Genomic DNA, 21,114 nt, shown 5'->3' with positions numbered 1-21,114 from the left:
TCAGCATCATGGTTCAATTCAAAATTTTATTAAAAAATGAATGGAAACATAACCATTCATGTCCGCTTTAAAATATTTACAGCAGCAAGATAAGATAAACAAAATGCTATTTTCAAGGATATTTTTTACTCCCTCCTCTACTGGACATAAAATTTTGCATATATGTGTATATATATATATACACACACATATATATATGTGCACGAGTAGATCATGTGATCAATTCATCAAATGCTGGAATTCAACCTCAGCTCAAAACCAAAAGCTCTATTATACCAAGCTTTCACTTCCAACTGCAACATTTAGGTATGCTCAGATTTTAAATGAGAAACATGGATTTTTTTTTAAGGAAAAACATTTTTTAAAAACATCCACGAAAGACAAACACATTCTGAAAAATTATGGTTATTAGTAGTATAAGCAACCTAGCCCTACAAAATTAATCTAACCCTATTAAATTCATTATCTTGAAATTAGGCCTCCAAAGAGATATTCCAGTTTTGAAACCAAATAGAGTTCTCCTTTTCTGTTGGGACATACTTGAAAAAATAAACAGCCTGCCCACTATCCCACTATTATATGGGGTTAGTCATCCTCTAAAACTTGGTGTACTAAATTAGGGCATAAAAATAAGTGGCATAATTTAAAAAATTAAATAAGTGGCACAAAAAACATGAAATCCCAAATCTGTTTTTCACTGTGTAGTTTATAGTATCTTCCCTTACCTCCTAACAAACAAAAAAATAAGGTCTGGTTATAAAATGTTAACCTGCCATTATTACATTCTCATTTAAAATTTTAAAATTTAAGAAGTTCTCATTATTGACTCATTTTAAAGTCAGTATTTTTATTCTATTATTAAGCAGGCACTAGTACAGCATTACAGTTGTAGTTTGTGTCACCCAGCATGTTTGTCTTTCAAATCCACAATATATAAAATACTAAAAAAAATTAGAAAGTTTAGTTTGTGGTGACCTCCTAATGATCACAAGGGCTTGCTATTAAAAGAGTAATTAAAAGCTGTAATAGAAGGCTCCCTATATGAAAACTACTTTAACTTACCCTAAAAATACCAATACCACCATCCTCAAAAAAATTAGGGAGACACTATGTTAGTGTCTATTCCTGAAGTAGGATCTTATTAGTTAAGAACTGCAAAGCATACTTACTTGCATTTCTTGCTGGATCCTTCAGTCTATATATTAGCATGTACGCATTTGTGGAGCTGGTAAAGAAAAAAAAAAGTTACCTGAATTTATCAGATAGAAGGACAACATTCATTTCAAAAGCCGGTTTGGTCCCCCTGCCCACCCTGTAAAGAACTATGCTGTATGTATCTTAGTAACATGCTAAGCAAAAATGATTTTCAAAAACACTATATTATTTTAATCATCTTTTATTCTATCCATTTTTGTTTTTTAGCTAACATGTTAAGCACATGCATGTTGGTCAATCATTCGATTATGCTAAACACCAGAAAAGAATTCAATATTGCAGTACTAACCTGGCAAAAGCACTGGAATAATAGCCTCTGCTTCCAGAAGATCCACCATATGTTTTCTTAATATCTTCCTGAGTTATCTAACAGAAAATCAGATTATTATTATTAGAGAGACTAGCAATAATCAATATGCATTTATTCTCATTAGAAAAAATGTCATTACTTATCAATAAAATATTAATCATTTTTTTTAAAAAAGGTATTTCAGATCTGTTTATTTGCTGAGTGAAAAAAAAATCCAATTCAAAGTGACCTGCCTCTTTATTTTACTATGAATTTAACAGATCTACAAATACACTTCTCTAAGCAAGGAAGTATTTTTAGCATATATAGGAAAGCCCAATTTTAAATCCAGCAGTGTGTGTGTGAATAAAGGCTTCTTTATAAATCATCCCTCCCTCAGTATCAACATCTTATGGCACGTCATGAGAATTCACCATAAGGCCTGGTATGTTGGAGCCTATTTCTTACAAAGTTTCTCTTACAATAGAGGGAGAACTACACTTAAATTGTCATGGAAAGAATATCCTATGTTACACTTACAGAAAAAACAAGGCAACACAAGGAAACTGAATAAACAGGAGAACAATCAAAGGTTGAAGACCAACTAACTGTTCCCCTTATATGGGGAATATTCCCCTTATAGGGTCTCAACTGAACCAGGTAGACTCAGCTGTAATACCATCCAGACACCTCTTATTACGTTCTGGTTTTACTGCATGATTTCTGACTGAAATAGATCATGGCTCAGACAAAAGGACTAAAATTAAATCTGACTTGCAACTACAGACCACACAGAAGGGGCTTCACTGAAAACTGGTGTCACAGTGTAATTCACAACTAGTAAATGACATTGGCATGCTGATATACATTGCTACCTGCAAGTGGGAACTGTTCTTTGACTTACACCACAATGCTAAAATTCGGGGTGGAGGTTGTTAGGAAGAGAACTGAAAAGCCCCCAACCTCAAAAAGATAGAGGCTAAAATCTGTAACCAGCACTGACAGTGGATGGAAGCAGAACTGAAAGGGCAGGGAGAGAAAATTAAAGGAAGTAATTCTACCTAATACCTACCCTTCACTACAATGTACAAAAAAAAACAACACAGAAAATTTACAGATCATTTAAGATAATGAAACAACTGTTAAACACAAGTGAAAAATCATATGAAAAATACAAGCTCATTGGTTCATTTATGTTACTTAAGATAACAAAATTGTTTCTACCTTGCTAACATGCTGATCATTAAAACTGTACCATTGGTCATCACTAAATGATTTTATACAGGCATAGTAATGGCCACCAGCAGCACTTCCAGAATGAACCATAACAGAAAAGAGCTCATACAGTAGAGAATTCTGAGGAGAAAAGAAAAAGTTATGATAAAATATATTAAGAAAAGGTAACCAAATGATTTTACTAAAACAATTACATGAACCCAAGTATATAAATAGTTGTATATTAAAAAACAAATCTGTGTAACAGAAATACATTACTGCAATACAAACTTAAAATTTGAGCTACAATATGCTAAATACTATACAGGAGTATATAATAGAAATGAAGAGAAATTTCCCCTTTGTACTGCGGAGAGAGACAAGAAAGACCAAGTAACTTAAGTCATGGATGCATGTTTTTCTTCCTGAGATACATTCCTTTTTTTCAAGAACCAGCTTAATGCATTAGTGTTATTTCTTTTCTGAACAAGCTCTGACTGTGAAGATATACAAGAACAGAAACATACCAATTTATTTCATTTCCATACCCAGGAGGAAATAGCAAAATAACACAACAGGATATGAACTTGCATTAAGCATTGCTGAAAATAATCCTCAGGCTAAAAAACAAACCCTGAAAATGCATACTACATATGTTTAAAAAAAATCAGTAACACCAAAGAGCAACCACCAAAACAATTACCAGTGCCTTAAAAAAAAAAAAAAAAAAAAAAAAAGGCTATTCCTAAACCATAGAACAGTAAGTTTTACAGCAAGTACTCAGTTGAAGGATGAACATTTTCATTAGGATGGCAAGCAGACTCAGAACTATATTGGTTCATTCCAACTATACATGCATCTACTATGTTTTTGTAATTCTTAGAATTTGTTACTTCTTTACCATACTGCTATGTACTGCTTTTTGCCCCTTAACGTATAATGCAAAACAGTAACAGCTTTCAGTATTCACTCTTCATTAACTTCCCTCACAACACCCTGAACATGCTAAGAACCGTTTTCATCAATGAAAAGATAGGTATTAAAAGACATACCACATTGCTGTGTACACATTAAAAAACGCTGAACAATACTGACTCACATAGGTGTTACAAGAAATAAGTATTTTTAGATTACATAGAAGAAATACTTTAAATTATACTGCATCCATTAAGATACCTTAACCCAAAAAGTTGGCAAGGTAACTGTTAAGCCTGTTTTGTCTTGACAAGCAGCTAAACTTACTGTAGTTGGCCAAAGCTACTGTCAGAAGTAGGCCTTGACATTTGCATCAGATACATTACAATACTCTGTCCTTGTTCTAATCAAGCGACTATCAAGTAATTTTTTTTCAGCTAGTGGACAGTAGTCAGAACACTCAAAAAACCCTCTCAAATAGTTTAAGGTAAACGTAAAGACGAACAGACGTACAGTTTAAAATCCAAGTCTTTCAGTATCAATGAAAATTAACAGTCATGGCCAATCAGCTTTCTAACAAATCAGAATAAAAATTATTGGCCAAATTTCCAATGTGTTCACTGAATGAGGGTACCTGAGGTATCCATTGCATACATTAACATAAAACTTAAGATTCAAAGAATTTTCTACTGGCAAGAAAACTCAATTAAATTTCTCTAGGACCTTCAGCAACTATGTCCCACAAAAATATGACTGCTAGCCTAGGCTGACTGGCAGCCTGATTTCTTTATATTAACTCCGGATGAGATTGTTTAACAGTTCCCTGGCCTCATCTGTATCATTTTGCAATCAGTTGCATGCTTTCCTTTGCCATTGTGTCAATTTTTGAAATTTGAATAAAAATGCAGGCTTCTCTTTTGTTAAGTAACAATTATTTATATTTATAATTATTTATATTTGTGGTGGACTGACTCCTTTCAGCAACTAAGCAACCACCCAATCACTCTCTCCTCTCCCTGAGTGGAATGTTGGAATTAACCAGAAGAGCAGAAGTGAGAAAACTTGTCAGTGGAGATGAAGGAAGTTTAGTAAGCAAAGGAAAAGAAGTGATGCAAAGGCATTCACTCACCGTCATGCGATCATCAGATCACCAGCTTTAACTTACTGAAGATGACATTACATGGCATGGGATACAGCTCAGCATATTTTTCTCATCAGTTTGGGTTACCTGTCCCAGCTATGTGACCCTCCCAGCTTCTTGCCCACCTCTAGCCATATCATAGCAGGGGCAGAGCAAGAAAGCAAGTCTTGTCACTGCACAAGCACTATTCAACAAGAGCTAAAATACTGGTGTTTTCAGTTTTAGTAACAATTCCAAAATTTGGCATCATACAGGCTGCTGTGAAGTTAATTCCATACCAACCAGACCCAGAACATTTTTTAAACATACCTTTTCACTGCCAACTTTAGATATTCTTTCTGCTGCACTGTTGCTTTCAAGGCAGATTCCTTCATCGACTCCATCATCATTAGAAAAATCATTGCTCATCTGATCACTGTGACAACTGCCTTCATTTTCTGCTCCACTATCAGTGCAACTTTCAGTCTGAGGAGATTTCTTAAAAAAAAGACAAACACTACTGTTATACAACATTTAAAGTTGCATGGAACAAGAAATGAAAATATTTGCAAAATGGCAAGCTTATATCAGATACTAGCCTATTCCATTTACGAAGTTCATTCAAATACTCGTAGGTCTAATAAGTCCTATTAAAACATACCCCGTTGATCAGAACTGATTTGACCAGAAGTATTTTCATCCACAGTAAAAAGATGTCTTCCATTTTAACTCACTGGACAGGGTCAAGGTATTACAGTAAAAATGACTAGTGTTTTATTAATTATTAATGTTTTATGGACTAACTTCAGCATTTGAAGTTACAAAATATTTTCATTATCACTTGTAAGCAAGACAGATTTAAACACAAATTTAAGTATGCTGCACGCTGGATTTGCAGGATGTGGAAAAGCCTAGCAATTTGTGCTTTTAAGTTTCTCGTGAAGATAAGAAATCAGAAACAACTTCTTTATGGGAAGCATGGAAATCCTGTATCAATTAGAGAACATGCCTCCTTTTCAAAAAGGAAGGAAAATCCAGATATATATTGAAATTTCAAATTAAAACACTATCATAGCTAAAAGAAATTTTATGAAGATGAATGTTTAAATAGCTTTATTAGACTGACAGTTTGATTTCCTTAATAAGGAGCTTCAAGAAAGTCAAAGACTTTTCTCCAAAACTAAAATCTTTACCTCATCTTCGACATCGATGAAAATACTCATGTCTAACTCCTCTGGAAACGTCATACGATCATTGAGTTTAATTCTGTGCATAGTGGTATAATCAAAGTCAAATCTCTTCAGCTGTAATGTCAACAGATATGGAAAATGCAAGAACCGCAGGCCCTAAACAAAGTAAAGACAATTATTATGTTACTACCACTGTCAGGATCAGTATCTAGCAAAAATAGTTTTCCACAAACGATCTGGAAAGTGCTTACCTTCCTTGCATCACATTTCTTCTTACACCTCTCACAAAAATACTGATTGGGGCCATCAAGAATCTCAGGCTGAATGAAAGCATGCAGTGCTTCTTCCTAATAAGAAAAAGATGTTACCTGATTTTTTAAAGAATGTTTACGGTGCAGGTATAAATCAGAACGTATGTACGGTGATACAAACAAAAATTATTTCAGTCACTGAAAACTACAAAACTTGAATGACAGATTTTGATAGTTCCTTTAGACCCCTCAAAAACTGAATGAAATATCATTACACGACATTATATTAGTGGTTTCACTGCTTACCACATATAGTAAGCTGTACTTTAAAAAACGTTATTAAAGCTCTTGAGAACTTCATTATTTTGGAGCTGTATAAATATCCGTATGTTTTTCGATCATTTTATGAGAAACATAATATTCCTCAGGTTTTCTGACTTATATCTCTTCCAATTTTCTCCTAAGTAATCTTTACACCAAAGTTAGTTTTTATTAGGACATTTCTTAATACAATTCCTATTCTAATACATTTCACAATCTTCTATTCTTATTACTGATAGTTTTCTCAACAAAATCAGTGATAAAACTTTTATGCTGTGCTGCCCCCCAAACTGTAAGACTCTACTTTTAGAGTAACTATTACCTTCAAGAGGTAATTGCCAGGTAGTCTCAGAGCTACTGAATATTTCTAACATTCTTAACATACACACTTCAAACCATACCATAGGGGATGAATCATTAGATAAGTATGTTTTCATTTAATCTTTCAGTTTAATCCTTTTTGTAAGTCACAGAATCAAGAGAACACAGGTTGGAAGGAACTTCTAGACTATCTCTAGTTCTTAATGTTTGAACACTTAGCATAGTAAGATGCCATAGCAAACAGTTCAAACTAATTATCGTGAGGCATCGATAGGCACTTAAGATATAGTTTTCTCCATAAAGAGGCATTCAAATATAGCCAGTAGTTCCACAGATATCTTACTGCAAGCATTTGTTTAAATGTGAACAGGTGGAGTAGAATCTTTATGAAATGCTACACAATGAATGAATAGCCATTAGGTAAAACTTACTGGAAAAAACTATGAACAAATTTCCATCTCAGATTTTCAGAGTTCATCTAGTTTTTCCATGTCCAAAGAATAAACACAATTAAAAATATAAGACCTTGTTACCAACCTAAGTTAGATTTCTAAGACATATTTCCTTTTTTTAAGTCACCTATTTTCAAATTACCCTTAATAGTTTGGCAATGACACTACACTGAAAGCAAGTTCATGCAGTTGTCATCATAATTCTACTTAAATCCACTCTTACACCCTCAGTAAAAAAGCTAACAAAAGATGATGAACACTCAAAACACTTAAAACAAATGTATTTGCCACACCTCCAGACTACTGGAATTAGCACTAGTTGTCTGGTGTTATAAAGCATTTCTGCTTCTTTCTAGCATAAATTTCAGCATGCCAGCTAATTTCTCAGCGCAACCACTCCTCTCAGCTGTTATCTGTCAATACTTTTATGACTTAGAGTAAAAGAAAAAAAAATTGAGCTTCTGTCTAATACTGTTAAATTCAGGCATACCAGTATCAACAAAATCCATGTGAATTGCTGCTCCTGTTTACCCACATCTAATTAGAAGCTATATATTATGTCTGTATCTCTACTGACCTCCAGGAGACCACCTAAGGTTTTTTAAAGCATGCCCTCTAACTCTGCAGTTACTGAAAAAAATTATTAAATCTTGAGATACATACTGACAAGATCTCAGTGCCTGAACAAGGTTATAGCTAAGCAGTTCTATTATATGACACGAACTTGGGAAATAAAGAATCAAAAAATCAAAATGCAAACCTTAAGAACGTACTGAGTATTTTTATAGTTGCTTCATATTAGGAAATAAAACATAACATTATCCTTCCAAGAAGTTCTTCAGTGCTGCCATTTAAGAAGTAATACATGTATATTTATAGATAAATGCGACATCTCAGGTATCTACATTTTTTGGTAGTACACAATGTCGAACAGTGGGATAATACACTTTACGTGGCATTCTACGGATTAACCTTAAAGTTCATACATCGATTCTCTCTTATAAGAAAGTAATGGAAAATCACTTACCTCTAACTAGAGTTCTTTGAAGGTAGTATCCTCCTTAGATCCCCTATCTTGGGTTGTGTCGCCTGCTGCAAGTTCCCTCAGGAGCTGACTAGCAAGGTCTAAAAAGTTTTATATTCCCTTCTATAAGCCCTATTAGCGCATGTGTGAAGTTTTTGATCTCTCACAAATACCCTTTTACCTACACCTACTAAATCACCATCTACGGATCAATGGAGGATACTACCTTCAGAGAATTCCATTTAGAAACAGGCGATCTTTCCCTTCTCCAAAAGCAAGTATCCTCCATATCTCCCCACTGCTGAAGACTAAAAACTAAAAATTACATCTGCTATAAATAAGACAAATGCAGGGGGGAGAATCAACTGAATATAATCAGAGTAGGAATTTAAAAAAAAAAAAAAGCTCAAAAATTGAAGCATCAGTACAAATTGAAACCATGTAACTCAGTAACAAGTCTTAGAAGTATTTTCGTCACTGTAGAGTAAACCCAGTAATTGCTGATTTACAGGAGAATTGTCAAATGCTACCAAAAAGTAATCTGTATTTTAAATTCTTGATTGTTCAAGCTTCCGTCATTTTCACAAATATACAAAGAACTTTTTTTTTTTTTTACAGCATTCTGCTATATACTTCTTCCTTCTCTAGTGAAGAAAATTTCAAGCTGAGACATGTACAATGTATTGTTAAATGCAGAATGCAATTATAAAGTAAGGATTTCATTATTTTCTTGAATAGATCAGAAAAAACTCCACTGAATAAAAATTACAATAAAAACCTCGTTTTGGGAAATATTTGTAGAAACATGTTAAAATATGAAAAGGGAAGCAATCTATACAAAAGGTCACAATCACTGGAATTACAGCTCAAAACACGGTTTTGAATAGCTGGATATTTCTGGGTATGAAAAAAAATTACTGCAGTCCTAAAAAAAATTCAAAAGATTTCACTAACATGAATTCTTTTGTGAGATAGATGTCCTTCATATCTTTACTGCTACTCAAGATTAGTATTTAAAGCACTAAGTATCTTGAACCTACATTGCAGTTTAACCTAATTCTGATAGTTTTTTTTAACAGTATTCTGTTAAGAACTACACACTTGTGCTTAAAAAATGCTAACATGCTAAAAACAAAAGGCAAAAATAATTTGTCTATAATAAATAACCTTGGTAAGCCAATTATGCAACAAGTGATTGTTTAAAACAACCTTTACCCAAAGGCTTCAATTCATTCTAACTCTTTCTCACAACTCCACCAATATTACAGATATTTTGAACCACAACAGTGGAATTTCAGTTTGTAATGAAATTCCTTTTCAGGGGCTAGGAAAAAATAAAAAGCTTTCTCAGATTTACTAATATATATGCTTGCCAACATCAGTAATGCTGGAGCAAAAGTGATCAAGAATATCAATATACAATAGGATTTTTTTTTTCATTATTTAATTTCTTGCTAAAAACATATGGTATTTCAGATGTGAACTTTAAAAAGCACAGCAACAACACTGCAAGTTAACTAAAAAATTCTAAGTCAATCTTCTCTTCCTCCACTAAGATTTTCAACAATGCTATTAAAATTTAGCAGCTTTCTCAATAAAGAGAACAACCCAAAGAAAACTTAGTGATTTCAAAAATATCTCAGGTCAATGATGAAAATTTTATCAGGAAGAAAATAATTGATTACTGAAGCCCTAAGGCAATAAAGTTGCATTTCCCCTCCCCTTATACATGCACCAGTAGGACTCATTGAAGGGTAAAAGAAAAAACAAAACAAAAAATAAACCAAAAAGCCAAAAAAAATCTTCTAGAACTTGCTAGCTGGTTCACTGCACAAAGACGAACACCCCAAGATGGAGTATCTAGGATGATACTTACCATGTAAAAAATTATACCACTGTCGCATTATGTATTCTATGTGTGTATGGATGCACTATTAGTCAGCATAATAGTACACACCACGCTAGCAAATGCCTGGTTGGAGCCATACGGGCGGATGACCAAAGGAATATCCAAGTAAGTGTCGATTCTCCATCCTTCATAGCCACATTCTAGACACCTTACATAGTCTTTCAGTTTGCCTTGATACAGCTGATTTATAAGATCGGCCTGAAACAGACAAATATTTAACAGTGCTTTAAACAAGTGTAAAATAATGTTTCTTTAGCTTTACAAGATTTTTTAAAAATTATTATTTTAAGTCTTAACTGCATAACTATGAAGTTAGAATTGTCACTTCCTAGCAGGAAGCATCTCTTGATCCTCTCCCCTATTCCTCTACCCCACCACTGCAGAACACACGCGTAAAAACAGCTTCTCAAAGCACTTTACATTAAGCTTCAAGGTATCCTTTATGGACACATCTTAAGAATGACTAGAAAACTATCAAAATTAAGTCTGTTTTTTAAAAAAGAATGCCTGATCGTGCAGACATTTTTAACACTGATATTACACTCTTTCCCTGCATCTCTGGAGGGAGGTGGAGAAAGATAGAGATATTTGCCAATCTACAAATATGGAAGCTGGCTGTATGACAACTTAGCTACTCATCAGAATGTAGAATGTGTTATGAATATACTGTCTTCTGTGTTAGAAGAGAGGGCTTGAGCTGCAAGAGCCCACAATATAGCTAAAAAATACTGATAGCAAGGAAGTTATCACAAAAGGAGTTACATAAGCACTTTCAGTGCTTCAGATAAAGAATATCCAGAGTTCAGAATATTCCACTTTTAATTGGAGATGAAAATAGAATTAACATGCAAAAATATGTTTTAGTAGCACAGATACCATACAAACAAGAAAATTAGTAACTGCTGTAGACCACCAATAATCTTGTACTTAGAATTTAGAGTTCACATTTTTCACAATCATCCTTAAAAAAAAAAAAAAACACACCGCTGAATGAGTGAAAGTTTTGATACAATTACCTGTTCTGTTTGCTTCCATTTCTGCTCCAAAGCATCAAACATGACTCTACAAAGCTCCTGTACATCATGTTGCTGCCATGCTGTTAGAAATTGAGTTTTATTTTAAAACAAGAGAAGTTATTTACCCAATACTAACTGTAGTCTCAGAATGCTTCCTAAAGCTATCAATTTGTTTTCAAGCCTCTTCCAAGGTGTTTACAACATTAATCACTATTGGGACAGCATTCAATTCTACAAGCAGTTAGCTTTCAAATTAAATTAGAAAAAAAAGAAGACAACCAAGTTGTTCAGTGTGTATAAACAAGAATTCTGTATATAACAATAAATAAGTATACAGAAGTGCTAACATGCACCATTCGAAATTATAAAATAAACTGGTTCTGACTTATTTCATGGTGATTCTCCAGAATCCAATAATGTGTTTTCCCCTCACTCCCCATTAAGTGTAAGAACACCGGTTGTGTAATTACTCCATGGAAAATTAACAGGTTATGGAGAAAAATTATATTATGTGCAAAAGAGTTTGATTTTATGGAATTTTCAATATAATTTTCTACTTCACTGGAATGCATTCATTTGACACTCATGATTCAAAACAGATGCAAGTTTCTCCTGAAGAGATTTTTTTTTTTTTTTTTTTTAAGAAACAGTTAATATTTATAACTGCAATGACAGGTTAATTACAAAACTAAGGTATTTTACTTTAATGACCTAAACCTCTCAGATATTTATTTTAAAAAACAAAACAAATCACAACCAAACAACAACTTAGGCCATTTTGCTTCCATCCGAAGTGGATTCTAATTTTTAATTATTTAGGTATTTTTCCCCATCAGCAGCAGTTTAGGCCCCTAAGAGGGGACTACTGAAGTAAATCACACAAGCTTAATAGCTGCATATTACCCTCACTGCTGTCCCATCCAAAACTCCGTGTAACATCTGTTGTTTCAATTGCTCTTTTTTTGCTGGTCTGCAGTAAAACAAACAGCCTTTGAAGCTGGTATGGGATACTTGTCACAGGATCCTCTTCAGATTCTTCAAATTCCCATCTATTCACAACATTAGATATTTAACAATTAACAACGACTTGAAAATATTACTGAAAAAGACATTTAAATCAGTACTTATTGCATTTCAAGAGGTCTGCCAGATTAGATGTCAACTGAAGCTCTGTTACTGGGAGCAAGTCAAAAATTCTCCTTAAACAAAATTGCTTTCCATTTCTTCAGTGAATGACAATGCTATTCTTTAAAAGTACAAACATAAAACAAACAAGTAAAATACTTCTGAAGCCATTCACTGCCCAAATACAGACATGAACTCCAATTAGTATCACACTCCTTTTGAAGTTTGATCTTTCCAGGATGTGGAAAAAAAAAATAAATATATATATATGTTGTAGCATAGTCTAGCTTTAAAAAGCTAGTCTATGCCACAACAATAGACTAGCTTTAAAAAGCTAGTCTATGCCACAACAATAATATTCTAGTATTTCAGCAAAATCTGAAGATGTTAAACAGGTAACATGTACTAGCCTATCCAGTTTGGTATCAAGTATTAAAAGAAATCTTCCTCCTTTCCCCTTAGGATAACTTCTCTACTCACTTTTCTGCATCCTTGCATGTTATCCAAACTATTCTATCCACTTTGGAATCAAGGTTTTCTATTAACATTCAGATACATTTCAATATGCAAAAGAGAAGGCATTTAAAAGGTTTTTCTACCACAATGTGTCAGGACAGATAGTACATACTGTGACATTAGGAATGTATTTTGATCATGTATACTCACTTATATAATGCATTTCTAAACTCAGGAGTCATGAAAAGCGTTTGTAAAAGGCTGTTCAAGTAGCAAGTCATTGCTTGATTTACTAGACCCACATAGCCTATAAATACAAAAAGAATGATATGGAAATAATGTAAAAAGATGCCACATCACATAAAATATGTTGACAATAAGACAACTGTGATCATGTTTACTCAAGAACTACATCCAGCTGTTGTCATTTGTACTACATAAATTGAGGCAATTTACAATTGCTTACTTCAGTAAGCATTAAAAAACCAGTTTTTAACACAGATGTTTTCTCTGAATTACACAGAGCTACTTTAATCATCACGAATCACATTTCACAGCAATAAACAATATTTAATGTTGACTTCTCCACCAATGGAGACACAGATAACACTAAATAGTTTTAATAGGTATTTTTATGAACAAATTCTAGACTTCTGTAAAATTTTGTAAAGTAGCTTACTTACTGCCTAGCTATCAACTACAAAATATCCTAGTTATAATGTAGTTACAATTTGTATCAGTATTGGTTTGTATTAAAGCCTGAGAGCTATAAACCGAACATCTTAAGTGCCAATGCACATACATCTCTCTAAATCTTCCACAGTAACTAGAAAAGCTACTAAAAATTAGTGGGTTTTGTTAGCTGAAAAGGGAGATATCTGTATTAACCTTACTGTCATTTTAAGATTTTCTCCGAAGTATATAACATTAATAACAGCTGATAAGCAAGCAACATATACTGAAGCACCATGTAATAAAGCAAATACACTTATTCATACACTGAAGCTGTATTAAATACATCTCAGTTTCATATTAGTAATGAAGAGGCAGCTACTCCATGCCAAACAGGCAATTTTTCTGAAGAGGCTAACTTTGGAAGTGTGTATTTTATTTATTACTCTGTACACAACTAATCTTCTTAGTTTTGTCACACGCAAAAAGTTATGCGGCAGATAAACATTCCTATCTCAAAAAAATCTCAAGCAAGAATGAACTGGTGTAATATGTCAGCTTTGTATCTGCTCAAAAAAGCTTAGAACCAGGAATTAGTCTTATTACTGAGCTACAACTTTATGGACACATAATAGCATATATAAAAATAAAAAGCAAATGCTAATGCATGTTGCAGGGCTTGGATTAACAGCTCAGCAAAGCTGGATTAAGAACACCTGCCTTGAACAGGGGTGTTGGACCAGGTGACCTCCAGAGGTCCCTTCCAACCTCACTATTCTAGTGCTTCTCCGAAAAAAAAAAATACGAGCTGAGTGTTTGTAGAGAAGATGGGTAAGAACATGAAGTAAGACTCTAGAATAGATTCTTAGGCTGCCCAGGGAAGTGGTGGAGTCACCATCCCTGGAAGTCTTCAAAAGACGTTTAGATGTAGAGCTTAGGGATATGGTTTAGTGGGGACTGCTAGTGTTAGGTCAGAGGTTGGACTCGATGATCTTGAGGTCTCTTCCAACCTAGAAATTCTGTGATTCTGTAATAGTATGAAATTTGACAGGGATACTCCCAAATATTTCATGCCTGTGATGTTACAAGAATTTAGTATCTGTCAATCTTCATACACAACTGGGGAGTGCATATCTTGATAGCAAAACAGAGCTATGACCATGAAAAATATGAGATTCCAGGCAGCTTCTTTTACTCTTCCCTTCTGGCAACCACTTCAACTGTGCAACATTTCCTTTCAGCCAACAGAGAGGGAAGGGCTGCAACACACAGACTGTGGGAGGTGGCAGCAGCTGCTGGCTGGCTGGGCAGAAGCTGCCTTGTCCTCCCCTCTCTGTACAGCAAAGAGGGATCTGCCCTGGCACTGAGCTGCGTTCCCCCTTCCAGAGGGAGTCTCTGCTCACTGGTGAGGTGCCAGGCAGTGGACAGAATCTCTTGGCAATCACAGTGTAAGCAGGGAAACCAGAACTGAGGGGCTGCAGGAGAAAGACAATAGCTAACATCTGGATTGCAAAGATTTGGGAACAGCCCCTCTTACAAAATGGCATCAAGTACTCATTGAGCTGCAACTGAAAACACAGCTTGGGATGAATACTTTTTGGTAATACAGTCACAACTTCTCAGCCAGGGACACAGCAGTGGATTAATATGGAAATTGAGGGTCCCTGACAGTTTGAATTGCACTGATTGCACTGTCAATAGATATGGATGAGATAGAGCTCTTCTTCTTCCATAGTGCAAGGATGTCATAGAAAATGTGATGGAAAATACATCAGCATGGTGGTTCCTCCTCCTGCCCTCCCCTCCCAATAGATTGGGATTTCTTTTGAGAATTCTGAAGATGCTGCTATTTCAAAGTATACTAAAATAGTAACAAATTAGTAATGCCTTTACAAGAGAGAACATTATACCTGTCTCTGATTTGCTCAGGACTGAAGAATATGAGTAGCTTTGACTGACATAATCACTGGTACAGCCAACAGAGCCTTCTCTTGGAAGTGGGCCTATAAATCTGTCTTGCACACTGTCATCTGTTGTACCTGATTCCTCCTAAAACAGAAATGCAATTATTTTATGCAAAAATTATACTTTTTTTTTTTTTTTTTTTTTTTTACTGAAGTACCTAGAAAATTTCTCTCACAGCTAAGAAATCAGCTTAAAATACCATACTTTTTTTCACTTTTAACACAGCAGATTTACAGTTGTTTGGGTAATAAATATTCAATTCTGCCCTCCAAATTCCCAGCTCCTTCAGAAAGCATTATTTATGCTAGTGGAAGGAAATACCCTTTACAATTCTGTATAATCAAATAAAGTATTCTAATACATACAACAAGCAAGCTTGCAATTTATCATCTCTTATGTCTCAAGTTCAGAGTGCTAAAATGCAAAATACAATTCTCGTTCCTTTTTTTGGTATGAAAACTACAATTCAGTATTCCTTCAAAATCATCCTCAAATTCTGACCTTGGGTTTCATTTCTTTTCCAGATAATGAAGTCCATAAAAGGCTAAGTAGGCCTTATGCTGACATCAGAGCTGAGTAATAAACATCCATATATCACTGGTCTACCTGATCCCCAATTTAAATAAACTCTACCTATGTTTATCTTTTACTACATCGCATATTTGAGGAACAGCAATCTTACAATATTTTGTTACAGCAGACAATTGCTTGCAGAAACACTGATCTTTTTTTTTATTATTATTTTTAAATAAGGTAAAATTGGGAGCAAATAATTCTACTGTTGATACAGCGCTATCTTTTCTGAAAATTCCATGAGTGGCCTAACATTGCTTTCAAACAATCACAGGAAAAGGAACAAGTATAATTAAACCTATATTATTAAAACTTATCTCTAAACATGTCGGATTAATTATATAATCTTACAAAATTATCCATAGCAAAGCATTACATACATGTAAATACTCAACAAGTATGAATAAAAAGTAAAAATAAGTCATTATTAGTGGAATTGGTCTTAATTCAGGATAAACCTAGAAGCATTACATAGCAGTCTAAAAGCCCGTTGAGGTTCCTGAGGTAGTAGCTTATATGAAACATATAGCCCAATTTAGTTTCATTTTCTGACATTATGAGAAGAGCAATACACATAGCATACATCTATCCTCCGAGCACTATAGCTTACGTAGCTGAGCAAAGATTTTACCTACCGATCTTATATGAGGTTGCTCACCATCTTTGTCTGTCAAATGTAGAAAATTTTTCTTCCCTGGCTCAAAACCAGCATCAAGAATAGTTTTGTCACTGTTCTGATCTATTGGAGTCTGTTAAAAAAATAAAGCGCTTTATTTTTTTAAACAGATTTATATGCAATTAACAGATTCTGTCCAAGTATATTGCTTGAAGTAGCTTCTGGCACACTAAGACAAGATGAAACAAAACATACTCATTAACACTGGAAGAACTTGGGGGCAGTTTAAAAGACAGTTTAAATTAAGTACTATAGTACAGTTTAATACTCAGAAGATGGACAATCTACTCAGGAGCCAAGACATTGGTCTGCAAAATTCCTGCAGAACAGTAAATCCTACAAAGCCTACGTGCACTTTTGTTAAAAAAAAAAAAAAAAGTTCAGCAAGCACAAGCATGTCTTGAAATAAGCTATTTCTTGAAAAAAAATCTTGTAAAGTTTTCTAAATGCATCTCTGAGAATCATATTAACCAAAAACAACACTGATTTACAATAAAGCAAAGAAATAATGTTAGTCTTTTTTCGGTACAGTACATTCAGACAGGTATAAGAAACATGGAAAGTTTCTCAAATACGACCAAAGGAAACTGACAAAGGGGGTTAATTATCACATGAACTATTACTGAAAATACATACTGAAAATGAAAACTAGCATTAAGTTTGAATGATCTTAAGTTTTGTTTACTGATTAAGTACACGTATCAATAAAAAGCACATTTTGACATTAAAATGTGGATGTAGAACAGTGACATTCAGCCAAATCAAAATAGCAGTGTCAGCCTGCTCTGGTGCACATACTAGAAGCTTTTATTAGGATTAATGAAAAAAATTAACTATGAAATATGCACTAGGCAATATGGCTGACATTTTTTCTGTAATGTGAAGCCTCAAATGTTTGTTATTAACAGGAAATGAAAAGCACTTTTGCCATACCGTATCAGTTACATTATCTCCATTTCCCCACACTAAATCAAAGGTCCCATTCACATAGCCCACTTTTGAAGCCACATCTTCAAACAGCTTTTTAAGCAGAGTGGAAGCTGGAAGGTTCAAAGTAACACGTTCATTCACTGTCTTTGAATTTGTGGTATCTTGTATTATACACAGCACTCTGGGCTCCTCAGCAGCACTTTCTACCTAAAATGACAGCAGACAACAATTCAGTCAGTAAAGCTAACAACAATTTGTATCTTAAATAAAAAAAATAATGAAAACAAGATTTCACTAATTAAATGCATTATATTTTATGACCTAAGGATCCTAAAAGAGGACCTAGGTCTCTTATGTCTGCTTTCATAAGTAAAGAACCATCAAGTTTTGGAAAACATGTCAAAATATGCTTCATTTTCATAGAACAAGAAGGAATCTGGATGAGTGGATCAACATGTGGTGAAATAAACTGCTCAAGTTCAACACACAACTTTAGCCTTTAAGCACACAGAAGATTCTTGAATCAGGAAGAGAATTTCAAATCATCACTTCAAGCTGGTTTAGCTCTGACATGGTCCTAAATGCTGTTGAGATAGAAATACACCTCTTGTTATTTCTCAAAATGCAAACCGCAGCTTCCAAGATTATTTGGAAGCTTGGAGACATCCATTAAAACAAAAAGTCTCTTCATCAAGCCACTATCAATTTTCTTTTACCACATCCGCTGCTGGGTGAGTCGCAGAAGTTCTTCTGCTTAAACACAGTAAGAAAATTAACATTGAGCAATGGCAACCATGTAGTTCTCAAAGCACAACAAAGTAAAGAAAGCTAAAACAGCAACTTCAATATATCTGAAATCAGAAAAGTAACAATCTTGAGTGAAGAATGCAATGGAATAGAGGTAAAATTTTATAGAGCCAGATAAGCCAGGAAAATGGCATTTTCATCACTGAAAAAAAAAACAGGAAGCCAAAGATCTAGTGAAATACAATCAATTATCTCAGTTATCGAAAGGACTTGCGCTTCTAAAACAAAGAATAACTAATATTTAAGTACAGGTCACACAAGAAAGCACGAGGTCAGTAAAAGGAAGAATTAGTCCGCAAGGAGTCAGCCTTTTCAACTTGTGACACAGGAAGTATTAGTAATGCATGTCAGACCACCCAAATCTCACTTCATGGCTAAAGAGCAGATCATCAAGAAAGGCAAACAGATACATGCAGCACTATCGCCACTTTCAGTGGATAAAACATTAATATACAGCAAGAACTGTGTTCATGCTAAAACCGTCGGCCATGTCAAACAACTATAGAATAAACAACTACAAAGAACTAAACAACTTTAATGGTCCGTGTATTTCTACATAATCAAACTCAACACAGATGACCAAAGTGGTACAGTCCCTTATGGTCTTAAACACTGAATCTCTTAAATTAAGAGGAACAAGCATTTTAGCTGATCCCTTTATTCTCCACAATTTCAAGATCAGCCAATAGTCTTCATGCAACTCAAAAATGAAACATTAGGTAATGGCAGCATCTATTCCTATCACCAGGAGGAAGAAGTTGACAGAGACAGGCAAATACAGCCACTTCTTCCCTGTCCTAATCCATATTATGTTACCTTGCTTTAGACTGATTTTTCTTGATTTAAAGCCCAACTTCCCTTAAGAATTTCAAGTACAATAAGTTTATGAAGGACACCGAAGAGTTCAACACAGGACATTAGCTGCATGCTTAAAAATATGCAACGTACCACTTCCAGCAAATCGGCAACTTGTCAGCTTCATACATAACCTTGACTGCAGAATGCAAGGTTTATGAACTACTTTCCAAGAAGACATACAAAACTATCTCTGAAACATTAGCTACACCTTAAGGAAATATAGTTCAAGAGTAAAAGTAGTTTGATGTATGTAGACTAAAGTTAAATTTCACTAGTGATTACTCCTCAGGATGGATTCTTTCCCTTTGTTTTCAAGCACAGAGCACCCCCCACCTTTTTTTTGATCAAACAATAGGTATACAATTTGAATCTTTCATGGTATGGTTACGAAAGAGAAATTTATGGCCCAGTTCAGTAGTCCACTTTCCTGATTATTCTGTAGAAAATCATCAGGAGCTAAAAATCAATAAACTCATAAAAGCACCTCCCATTCCAACCTACAGACCTTGGATTGCTCTGGGTCCAACAGTGCAGAGCTTAGAGGCATCTGGTACTACTCATACAGTTCCATCTAGAAAAAAAATGTTAACTCTAGTTTATATAGTTCCCACACTAATTTTGTACTGACCCTATATGACTACAGCAGGAAGAAAAGTTCTCTAATTGGAGTCTCAATTCCTTTTTGTTCTGCCTTCTCATAATCAACGCCACCATTCCCTTTCTCTCTGCAGAAGATCCCTATGAATTCAAATCCTCCTACTCAAGCTTTCTCCATTGCTTTTGATAACAAATCAGTTCTGACTCATACAGAAAATAATTATACTCATCGTATCTGATGGACGGAGAACTCCATAAAGGAAATAACATTAAGAGAACAAATTATAGAAGATTACAGAGATTTGCTGGTTGGGTTGCTGGATGTTCCATGCCAGACAAATCCTCTCTTCCTCGTTCAGACGTAATTCTGACAGAGTGAACTGGTTTAACTCAGGGATAGTATTGCAAAAGATGTTAAGCCATCATTTGAGCTTTCACTGTTTCATGTTCACAGTAAATAGGTGAAGCAAAGACAACCTCAGTTCAACTCTGTTCATATCTACCTTTCACATACACCATCTGAATTATCAGTCTACACAAACATCTTATTTGGGATTTCTTAACAATAAAAATACTGTAAAAGGAAATACTGGCCAGTGATCAACCTCTGAACTACTTTGCCTGACCATTATCGAATCAAGTCCACAGGGTAAACAAAAAAAAATAAATAAATAAATCACCACATAATTTGGTATACAATTGATAATACACAATTATATTTTTTGATGAAAAACTAGAAGGCTACAGAAACACAATGTAAAAGCATATGAACATAACAGCAGAAGCTTCAAACTAAGTAAGACTGCATTTAATATGTACATAATCTCGGTATTCAAGAACATGCAAAAGAATTCAACAGCTCATGCTCTGGCTTAGAATGCTCATTTCTCAGCTCATGCTTAGAAATCAGTGCTACAGCCTCATGCTGTTACTATGTATCTTAGTTATTAAATAAAGTTGATTTCATCTGTCTACCTGTGAAAATTTCTTCTTCATTTCAGCAAAGATACTCTGTCTGCAACTCCAAAACATATCCTATAGTATATAAAAACAAAATTAACAAGTCATAATTCTTTAAAATAGTAACTTTTTTTTTCCCCATGAAATCAGTTTTATAGTGTAAATAAAAGAATTACTAAATTCCAAACCACCACATGCAGAGTAACTTGAAAAGGAACACCCTCCAACCATTGTAACAACAGAACAAGTTCTCGATT

At 34.4% G+C, this 21,114-nt stretch overlaps 1 protein-coding gene across 4 annotated transcripts in view; it reads right to left on the bottom strand.

Moving 5' to 3' along the window:
• The window catches only part of USP47 (ubiquitin specific peptidase 47), a 54,387-nt gene that overhangs the window by 20,877 nt on the left and 12,396 nt on the right, over positions 1-21,114 (bottom strand). For 3 of the 4 annotated variants that reach the window (XM_082760787.1, XM_082760788.1, XM_082760789.1), the window contains exons 2-15: positions 20,873-20,932; positions 17,639-17,842; positions 16,665-16,778; positions 15,402-15,540; positions 13,030-13,126; positions 12,142-12,287; positions 11,239-11,318; positions 10,271-10,420; positions 6,196-6,291; positions 5,948-6,100; positions 5,085-5,252; positions 2,729-2,860; positions 1,505-1,581; positions 1,170-1,225 (exon numbers count right to left, since the gene is read on the bottom strand). In XM_082760787.1, the coding sequence (XP_082616913.1) occupies positions 1,170-1,225; positions 1,505-1,581; positions 2,729-2,860; positions 5,085-5,252; positions 5,948-6,100; positions 6,196-6,291; positions 10,271-10,420; positions 11,239-11,318; positions 12,142-12,287; positions 13,030-13,126; positions 15,402-15,540; positions 16,665-16,778; positions 17,639-17,842; positions 20,873-20,932 (1,672 nt within the window). The remainder of the gene's footprint in view (positions 1-1,169; positions 1,226-1,504; positions 1,582-2,728; positions 2,861-5,084; positions 5,253-5,947; positions 6,101-6,195; positions 6,292-10,270; positions 10,421-11,238; positions 11,319-12,141; positions 12,288-13,029; positions 13,127-15,401; positions 15,541-16,664; positions 16,779-17,638; positions 17,843-20,872; positions 20,933-21,114) is intronic. The other variant, XM_082760790.1, reaches the window with a different exon arrangement.

This window comes from Aythya marila (genome assembly GCF_965140915.1).
Source record: "Aythya marila genome assembly, chromosome: 5".
Taxonomy (NCBI): domain Eukaryota; kingdom Metazoa; phylum Chordata; class Aves; order Anseriformes; family Anatidae; genus Aythya; species Aythya marila.
This window is presented reverse-complemented; position numbering and strand designations above follow the sequence as displayed.